At 65.2% G+C, this 9848-nt stretch overlaps 1 protein-coding gene across 1 annotated transcript in view; it reads left to right on the forward strand.

Annotated features, from left to right (window-relative positions):
- Positions 1-384: 384 nt before the first annotated feature.
- The window catches only part of KIAA0930 (KIAA0930 ortholog), a 12725-nt gene continuing 3261 nt past the window's right edge, over positions 385-9848 (forward strand). The window contains exons 1-8 of the mRNA XM_029953223.1: positions 385-428; positions 666-817; positions 4389-4514; positions 4612-4689; positions 5016-5117; positions 6274-6414; positions 6821-7015; positions 9665-9827. Coding sequence (XP_029809083.1) covers positions 392-428; positions 666-817; positions 4389-4514; positions 4612-4689; positions 5016-5117; positions 6274-6414; positions 6821-7015; positions 9665-9827 — 994 coding nt within the window. The 5' untranslated portion in view covers positions 385-391. The remainder of the gene's footprint in view (positions 429-665; positions 818-4388; positions 4515-4611; positions 4690-5015; positions 5118-6273; positions 6415-6820; positions 7016-9664; positions 9828-9848) is intronic.

Below are 9848 nucleotides of genomic sequence, written 5' to 3' on the forward strand. Positions count from 1 at the left end.
AGGAACCTGGGGACCAGAGAGGCCAAACAGCCTGCCTGCCATCCCTCAGCAAGTGGCAGGGCTGGAGCGGAGACCTGGGTCTTTCCCGCCAGGGCTCGCGCGGGAAAGATGTCGACAGAGATTTATGAATCCTAAAGAAATCGTATTCGTAATGAAAGAAAGAGTTCCCTGCCCCCCAGAACAGATCTGCAAGGCTCCTCTGCGCGCAGGGGTGAGGGAGGGGGCAGACGCCTTCCCTGCTTTGTGCCTGCAGCAGGGCTGTTCCTTTAAGTCGGGTTCTCCGTGGGAACCCCGGGTGGGGGTGGGGGTGGGGGTGGGGCAGGCTGGCCAAGACGGTGACGCTGCCTCTCGTCAGGGGCCTTTCTTTCCCTCCGAAGCTGCTGATTCATCCATGCGGAGTCGCCGCCGGGGCTCTCGGGCTCTGCTGGGTGGAGGCATTGGGCCTGCTGGGAGGGGTCCCTGAGCCCCTGTCCCCTGGCTGGGGTGGGGGTGGCAGTGAGGGAGTAGGGGGCTCCAGAGCTCCAGCAGATTTCCAGGCAGTCGTGTGGGTTGGGGGGGTCGGGGGTGCGGAGAAGCAGGCAGGGGCCAACGGGGCTCGGCCAAGGTCACACGCCAGGGCCGGGTCAGCCTGTCCCTTCTCAGTCTTCTCCGGCTTCCCCCTGCAGGCTGCTTCAAGGATGACCGCATCGTCTTCTGGACGTGGATGTTCTCCACCTACTTCATGGAGAAGTGGGCGCCGCGGCAGGACGACATGCTCTTCTACGTGCGCCGGAAGCTGGCGTACACGGGCGGCGAGGGCGGCGTGGACGGGAGGAAGGTGAGTGCCCCCCTGGCCCCAGCCCAGCGTCCCCGCGGGGGCTGCTCTCAGCTGGCCGGGTGGGCTTCCCTGCCATCCTCACGCCTGTCATCGGGGAGAGTGATGCCCACTCAGCACCTGCCAGCTGCCAGGAGCCATGTGAGATGGCCGCGCGCCAGCTGGCGGTGGGCGGCCTCGGGGATCGGTCTCACCGGGACCCCGACAGGGCAGAGAGTACATCACGGAGGCACCTCCGAGGAAGCAGGTTGAGGAGGGGTGATGTAACAGAGCAGAGGTTTGACCCTGGAGTCCAGGGTGGTCCCTGGCCATGGGCAGGATGCCCGGGCCTGGAGATGACACCGCGGGCTGGCCCTTACCGTGCAGCAGACGCGTCATCTGTCGTGCCCTTCCTGCCGCCGGACCGGTCGGGTGAGGAGACCAAGGGCCTGGGGTGAAGTGACTCACCTGCGGTGTTTCAGCCACTAAACACGTGTGTGGGCGAGTTTAGAAAACGAACCTCACACGTTTCTTTTTGAGTTTCACAAACGTTACTAGTTCGTAAATGTTTAGGCAACCTGGGTGCCAAACATGGAGACGCAGTGTTTTCCTCGGTGCCCCGGACTGGGAGAGCAGCGGAGGCGGGTCTGGGACTCACAGATCCCTGACTCTCGGTGCGGTGCCCTCTGACCCCTGGCCCGCGACCTGTGAGCCGGAGCCTTCGCCCTGCGGCGCGTCTTCGGGCGCTTACAGCACGGGTGTTCTGCAGACGGACAGGTCTGCTGTCTGCCATGAAGGGGACACAGTGGCTTGGAAGCCGGTGGCCATAGAGCTGGTCTGCCCAGGGTTGGCCTGGGCCCTTGGTCATCTAGTGGGAGCATCAGCCAGCTATGTGCCCGGAAGTGCATCCCACGGAGCCAGCCCAGCACGGTAAATCCAGTGACCGGAAGGGACCGACGTGGCCGGCAGAGGCCACGGGTGACATGAATCTGCAAGGATGGATAGAGGTTCCCTAGCAGAAGGGACAGTGGCCCAGACGGGGGGCCTGAGGCTTTGCGGAAGCCCCGTGCGTTCAGGTGGCCATTGGTGGTAGCGTGTGGCCTGGGTAGAGAAAGGTGCGGGGTGAAACAAGGTAGGCGCAGGCCGTGTGGATGATGAAGGTCACGGCCAGGAGTCTGGGCTGATCCCTGAAGCTCCGATAATGGGAGGAGGGGGTGTATCAGAATTCCACTCAGTGGCTCTTGGGGCAGTAGGTAGAGGAAGGGCTGGGGGGGTTGGAGCAGAAACAAGGGAGGGGCAGGGTGCAGGGGAGCGGTCAGCGGGTACAGGGTGCAGGGGAGCAGTCAGCAGGAGCAGGGTGCAGGGGAGCAGTCGGTGGGGTGCAGGGGAGCAGTCAGCAGGGGCAGGGTGCAGGGGAGCGGTCAGCAGGGGCAGGGTGCAGGGGAGCGGTCAGCGGGTGGGGTACAGGGAGGGCCGAGGACGTGGGCTCCACTCGCAGGGCTTCAGGGGACTGACGGTGGGGCACTGAGGGTCTCTGACTTGTGCCCAGGTGAGTACACAGGAGGAGGCGGAGGGGGACGTGGGGGACGTGGGGCAGGCTGAGTGCTGGGTGTCCTCAGGACATCAGATGGCAGTGTCTTCTGGTGGTGATGTCCTGTCTGAGACTCAGCAGAGAGGCCAGGGCCAGGGTGGATGGTCAGGACCACTGGCTCTGAGATGACACCTGGCGCCGCAGGCGTGCGTGGGAAGCAAGGGAGACTGTGAGGTGTGACAGTCCAAGGGCCTGGGGCCAAGCTCTGAGCTAGCCTGATGCCAGAGGGACCAGCAGGAGACCGTGAGGGGCTCGTGGAGAGGTGGGGGACCCGGCGAGCCAAGTCTGGCAGGACAAGAAGGGGGCAGGGACTCAGTATGGGTAGGGGGTGCTCTCTGGGAGGGACGAGGAGAAGGCCCCAGTTGGTGGAACTGGCGGGGGCAGGTCCTGGCCGAGAGCGGAGCACCTCGGGAGTCTGTTGGGGGTGCCGCTGGGAGATCCGCTTTTCCGGCTTCGTCACCCCGTGACTCGCCACGTGGCTCTGGCAGATCACTTCCTCCTCGGGGCTCGGCCTGCCCTGGGAAGGGGGCTGGGCAGATGCCCTCTAAGATTAGGGCCCTCCGATTGCACACCCCTGGGAGACCGGATGTGTGGGATGGTGTGACCACTGGGGTCCCCTGGGAGACAGTGGTGAGCACCGAGGGGCCCTCCCTGTGGGCATGCTCTCCTGGCTCAGCACAGCCCAGGGGCGCAGGCTCACCCGGGAGAAAACTGGAACCCAGGAGCATTCTGCCCAAGGGCAAGCGGCTAGAAACAGGCACCGGGAGTCTTTTGTTGTTGCAAAATCTTGGTCTTTCCCCAAAGGCCGCCTGCTCCGATCCGAGGCTCTCAGCAGGACCTTGAATTTTGGGGCTGGGAGAGACCCCAGCTCTTGTTAGAGATGGTTTTCTGAGCCCTCCCCAGCCTTGAACGCTCTGGGAGGCAGGCGGGAGAAAAGAGGCCAGGCCTGCACTTTCCCAGGGAGGCCAGGGTGAAGAGGTGCGAAGGGAAGTTTCTGGATCCCGGACTGGGGAGTTTGGGGCAAGAGTGCCAGGACCGTGGGCAAACTCTCTGGAAGTCCAGCTGCCCACATGCTGGAATGTTCCATGGAACACTGCAGTGAGCTGTGTGCAGAGGCCCCTCCCCCTCGTCATGGGGGGCGGGGAGGGCACACAGAAATGACTCAGATGTGGCCCTGTCTTCAGGGGGCCTGCAGTCTATTGGGACAGACAGACAGCATAACCTGGGGCCTGGAGCAGTCAGCGCTGTGGGAGTGGGAAGAATGGGGGGCAGCGGGGGTCCACAAGAGAAGGCTGTGACATTTGGCCTCAGTGTTGTAGGACAGAGTAAGGGGACCCCGGTGGCCCAAGGACAGTCCCACTGGAGGGACCAGCTTGTGGAGCAGGAGGGGGGCACCAGGCATCTACCAGAGTGCACTGTGTAGTGTTTGTTTGGAGGGCAGGGGGTGGGCTGTGATGTAGGGGGAACGCTGTGGGCCCAAAGGGTGCAGGGTGGGCAGGGAGGGACAGACAGGGAGATGGGGCAGCTGTTCCCAGGCAGCCCCTCTGACCCCACCACTCCAGAGGACAGGAAGGAGAGCATTGGGCGGGCGCAGGACGGGCTCTGCCTCAGCGCCTGCGCGCTGTGGCTCCTCTGCGGCAAGCCAGGGCTGCTTCCCGCCCCCTCCCCATCCTGCGGTGGCGCTGGTACCCGGTTGTCATAGCAACCCGCGGGCTTCCGGCTCTTGGCAGGCGGGTGAAGGTGGGTGGCTGGGTGGACAGCCACCTACAGGCAGGTTGGACAGAGGCTGTGTGGGTGGTGGGACGGGAGGCTGCAGGGCCCGAGGGACCCCTCGGAGGCTCGCTTCGGGGTCATGTAGCTGGAGGTGGGGCGGCGAGGCCTGAGTCCATGTCTGCGTGAGCACCTGTGCCCGCAGTAGTGGGAGGCGGAGGGGGAGGGGACGGGAGGCGGGGGGAGGAGGCGCGGAGGCCGCCGCCGGGCTCACCTGTGCCCCGGGCCTCACAGCTGGCCGAGGCCGAGCCCGAGGTGGACGTGGAGGTGTACCGGCGGGACTCCAAGAAGCTGCCGGGCCTCGGGGACCCTGACATTGACTGGGAGGAGAGCGTCTGCCTGAACCTCATCCTACAGAAGGTACGGGGGGGGGGGGGGGGGGGGGGGGGGGGGGCTGTCCGTGGGCCCCGAGGGACAGCAGAGCCCTCCACGCAGGCCGCCCCTCGCTCTCTTCCAGCTTGACTACATGGTGACATGTGCCGTGTGCACGCGTGCGGATGGGGGGGACATCCACATCCATAAGAAGAAGTCCCAGGTGAGAACGCCCGGTGCCCGCGGGCCTCCTCACTGCCAGCTCAGCCCAGAAACGTCTGCCTCCTGCTCAGTGTCCTGGGGGGGACCCCTGCCCCCTCCTCCCTTCTCTGCCAGGAGGGACCAGAAAGCCATGCGGCTCCTGGGGTCCTGTATCGCCTGCAAGGAGCACACAGAACCAGGCCGTCCTGCAGAGTGACGTAGGACCCGACCCGGCTTTGGCCTGGCCCTGAGCAGTGTGACCACGGCGACCAGTCCCTTGAGTGGCTGTGGGCCTGGGGCGGCGGCGGGGCAGGCCTCACACAGACCTCCAAATCTCCTCCCTTTCAGCAAGTGTTTGCGTCCCCCAGTAAGCACCCCATGGACAGCAAGGGGGAGGAGTCCAAGATCAGCTACCCCAACATCTTCTTCATGATCGACAGCTTCGAGGAGGTGGGCAGCACGCACCCGGCCATGTCTCTCCTCGGGCTCCCGTCAGGGGCGCTCTGCTGGCCTCCCTGGGGCCTCATGCACTTGAAGAGGGGCAAGGGTAGCGGGGGTGGGGGTGGGGGCGGCCCCGACTCCTACCCCTGTGACTCCCCCTCTTCCTGGCGCTGGACATGGGGCCAGTGGGGCTCCCCGAGCCCTGAGCCTGTTTTCCCAGCTGTAAAACGAGCGTCCGGCCATGTGTCTTGATTCCCCATCAGGTCAAGATCAAAGGCACTCCTAGGTGGGAGGATGCGTCAGGAATGACTATAAAAAGGGCTTCCTGGGGCAGGAGTCATTAGTGTCGCCGTGAAAACTCCAAATGAGCCTTCGTGTCTCGGGATGCTGAGGTGTCAGGGTGGGGGCAGGCCTCGGAAGTTTCTGGGCCAGGCTGGGAAAACTGGGACTCACCCGGGCAGCACCAGGTGCGCCCTGCCCGCACCCCAGCCCTGCCCAGCTGCTCTCCGAGGTCCCTCCAGCCTGGTGCTTATACTCGCCTACAGGCACCCAGGACCCCAGAGAAGGTTCAAGGAGAAGGGAGCACGGGTGTCAGGGTCCCGTCTCGATTTTGTGGTGCCTTGAAGCACCCTAGACTCAGGGCACTGAGTGCCCTCCTCAGCTCGCAAAGTCGAGATTGAACCTGAGTCTGTGTGACCTGGAAGCCGGGTCTGCACACCAGCCTCTGGAGCATGACAGGATGCGGAGCCCCCTGTAGGCTGGTCTCCCTAGCTGGGTGCCCTGAGGGCAGGGTGGGGCGGCTGGGGCCCCTGCCTGCTGGGCAGCTGAACAGACAGACCGTGTGTGCTGTTCAGCGCCACGTGAGGGCCATCCTCCCAGTGGCCAGCGAGCGGCGCATCCCCTTCCTGTCCCAGAGTCACTGTCATGAGCCTCCCCCTGGCAGATGCCGGCCCCGCCCCGTGGCCAGGCTGCCTTGGCTTGGGGTGGGGCTTCAGCCTGGGCCAAGAGCATGACGTCTGTGTCCCCTGCCGGCTGGCGAGGAGCTTCTGAGCAGCCTTCCTGGTTGCCCTGCAGGAGAGTGGGTGGGGGCCTGGGAGGCTGGCTGTGGTTTGGGAGGCGGACAGCTGACCCTTGTCCTCATCTCCTCCTTTGTGCCCCCTCCCAGGTGTTCAGTGACATGACAGTGGGGGAAGGAGAGATGGTCTGTGTGGAGCTGGTGGCCAGTGACAAAACCAACATGTTCCAGGGGGTCATCTTTCAGGGCTCCATCCGCTACGAGGCCCTCAAGAAGGTGTATGACAACCGGGTACGTGTGGGGCTGATCCCCTCCCCCGCCCTCCAGGCCCCCTGCCCTGGCCTGGCACCGAATGGTGCTGGTGCTGTCCCCGCCCCCCTCCGCACCTGCAGCCCGCTATCCCCGCCCCTCCTCTGCACCTGTGGCCCTGCGCCCCTCTAGGTGCTTCGAGGCCCGCGTTAACGTTCCTCCTCGAGGATCTGGGCGCACTTGATCTGAGGGACAGGAGGCCGCACCCAGCGTGCAGACACCTCTGACTCTGGCCCTGAAGGGGACGGGGAGGAGCCGCTGGACAGGCCGATTTCCTGCAGCTGGGTCCCATCCTGAGGCGGGCCCCTCCCAGGACACTAGTGACTTGTGTCCCCAGGAAGAGGCCACCCTCCCGAGCGCTGACCAGCTTGCCCCCGCCTGCCCGCAGGTGAGCGTGGCTGCCCGCGTGGCACAGAGGGTGTCCTTCGGCTTCTACAAGTACAACAACATGGAGTTCGTGCGCATGAAGGGGCCCCAGGGCAAGGGCCATGCCGAGATGGCAGTCAGCCGCGTGTCCACTGGTGACACATCCCCCTGCGGGACGGAAGAGGACTCCAGCCCGGCCTCACCCATGCATGAGCGGGTAAGGGCTGCACAGCTCAGGGAGGGGCTTCCCGTCCCTCCGGTCCGCTTCCCACCGCCTCCCTGATCCTTACAGCCCCCCGGTGAGGTAGGTGGCATCACCCCCACCCCTCTGGCGAGGAGGCTGGGGTTCAGAGAGAGCAGTGACTTGCCCCAGGTCACACAGAAGGTTAGCGCGTGGGCCACCTTCCCTGAACAGCCAACTGCGGCTGGGCTGACCCTATGCTGGTCCTGGCACCTGCCTCCAGGGACGTGTGGGCCAAGACTGGGCACACCCGACCAGCTTTCCCTGGGGCCTGCCTTGGGGAGGATGATGCGTTAGCCCCCCTCACCCCGTGCCCTGTGAGGGTCAGCAAGAGAACACGAGGTCCTGGTGCCGCCCAGATCTTCCCTCTGCCCGGCCCACTGGTTTACAAGGTGTGATGCATCTTGAAACCCCAGGAGTCTGGCAGCCCCGTAGGAGACATGGGCGCTCCTGTCTGCTTGCTGGGTTTCCTGGAGTGGCCCCAGGTCACACAGCTCTCTCGTGACAGCCCGGAGCCTTTGAACCCTGCTCTTTCTAGGCCACCGTCCTTCCCCAGGGGTGGGAAGCCAAGGTCGGTGGCAGCTTTAGTCCCAGGGCCTCCGGTGGGGCCCAGGGCTTGGGCGGGAGGAAGTCTCTAACCCACAGGCTCCGCTGGGGCCTGGTGGGGGGGAAGCTGCTCAGAGCTGTGGGCCTTGGCAGGGGTGAGGTCAGTGAGGGTGCCGCAGGCCCAGAGGCAGCTTTGGCCGGCCCGCCTCCAGGAAGGGACTTCGGGGGCAGACACTGGGGGCTGGTACCTGGGCGCCGCTGCTCGCGTGACCTGGGGCAAGTCTCTTATCCAGAAGCGGGGGCCCCGGGGGGCTGGGAGGCTTGGGGGTGCCACTGAGCACGAGCGCGGGCACGGGCGTGGCCCCTGGAGCACTTCCCTAGCGACCAGTGACCGCTGGCCGCCCGTCTGCTTGGGAAGGCGACTCTGAAGGGGGTAACACGTGTGTTCGTGCTGCCGTGCACGAGCCCACGCGCCAGAGAGCAGGAGTCGCTCCCCTTTCTTGTTCCGTTCCTTCTGCAACGAGTTGTCTGAGCAGCAAAGTAAAAGTAATAAGTGCTACTTTTTCTTTTTTACCAAGACAAGAGTGAGGGTTCCAAACAGAGGCCTCTCTTCTCCCTGAAATAGAGGTGGTTTAGATATTTCAGGCCTGGCGGCAGAGAAGAGGGGTCCCACTCCTCCCCCCGGCGCCGGAGAGTGAGGATGTGAAGGTCCTTGTGAGCAGCTCTGTGACTGGATTGGCCTGGGCCTTGCCGTGCCCGTCCATCAAGTGCGAGTGGCAGTCTCTCCCTCCCGGGGCGGCAGTTGGGGGTGAAGGGGACGGTGCGAGGCCCAGAGCCTCAGGGCGGCCCGGGGCCGAGGGAGGGGCCGGGCCGGGGCCATGCAGGCACCCGGGGACTGCTCGGGCCCCCGCCACCTCTGTGCTTACTGTCACTCGCCCCCTTCTTCCAGAGGGTCATTTGTACCCAGCGCACGGTAAATGTGGACTCTGTGTGTTGTGCTATCTGGTGTTTTGTTCTGTTTTCTGTCTTCCCCGGCTGTGGGAGGACCATCTGCAGCCCAGGGGCCGCCGGGACTCGGCTGGATGTCGGAAGCCGTGACGAGGAGGCTGCCGGGGCTGCTGAGGCCTCGGCCGGCTCGCCTCCTTCCTCAGACTCTCGTTTGCATGGGGAGGAGGGAGGAGATGGGCCAAGTTCCCTCTGCCTGGAACGCCCTTCCCCCCCTTCTTCACCTGGCGAACTCCTACTCGTCCTTGAAGACCCATCTCAAGCGGCGTCTCCTCCAGGAAGCCTTTCCTGATGTCCCGGGCTGGCGACCCATTTTGCTCTGTGCCCCCCTGTATCCTGCGCTCCCCTTTTTCTGTCTCAGTGGCCGGCATTCAGTCTGTGGTTGTCACTTTCCGAGTGTGTCCCCCCCACAGCAGACTGTGAGCCCCTTGAGGGCAGGGACCGGTGTTGTGTGCCTGTCTGTCCCTTGTGCTGCGCCTGCCCGGCCCTGCGAGGGTGTCCAGACCTCTGCTGCCTGAATGGCCTGGTTAGGAGAGGCGAGGGGCGGAAGCGGTGGCTGTCTCGCCATTGTGCTTCCTCAGAAGGGCGCAGGGGCCGAGAGGGACGGGGCGTATCTGCCAAGAGAAGAAATGGGGGTGAAGAGCATGGCCTTGGAGGCCGGAGACCTGGGTCCAATCCTGGTTTAGCCCTACCCCGCCCCCCCCTGCTGTGGACCTTGGGCGGGTCACGGTTTCTGTCCCCACTTTAGTTTACGGACTTGCCGGATGGGCTTAGTGCCGGTACCCGTCCCGAGGGTCGGCTGGGAGCCGCTGCGGACCTGGGTGCCGGAGCAGGAGCCGCCCCAGCTAGTCTGCACGCCGGCCGGTGTTGGGGGCCCGTCCGGAGCACCTGCCCCTCCTTGGGCAGAGCCGGCAGCGAGGTCCTCCTGGCCTCGCTTGAGCAGGACAGGCGCCCCCCCAACCCCCCCCCACCCCATGCCCGCCTGGCCCCAGGAAGGCCCGCCCTCGGGTGGTCAGGGGTGGGGCCCCCCCAGGGTCGCCGGGCTGCTCGGAGACTCTGCCTCTTGGTTCCCAGGTGACCTCCTTCAGCACGCCCCCCACCCCGGAACGGAACAACCGGCCGGCCTTCTTCTCCCCGTCCCTCAAGAGGAAGGTGCCCCGGAACCGGATCGCAGAGATGAAGAAGTCGCACTCCGCCAACGACAGCGAGGAGTTCTTCCGGGCGGACAACGGCGGGGGTGAGCGCGCCAGCTCTGCCG

Source organism: Suricata suricatta, chromosome 10 (assembly GCF_006229205.1).
Source record: "Suricata suricatta isolate VVHF042 chromosome 10, meerkat_22Aug2017_6uvM2_HiC, whole genome shotgun sequence".
In the NCBI taxonomy this organism is placed as follows: Eukaryota; Metazoa; Chordata; class Mammalia; order Carnivora; family Herpestidae; genus Suricata; species Suricata suricatta.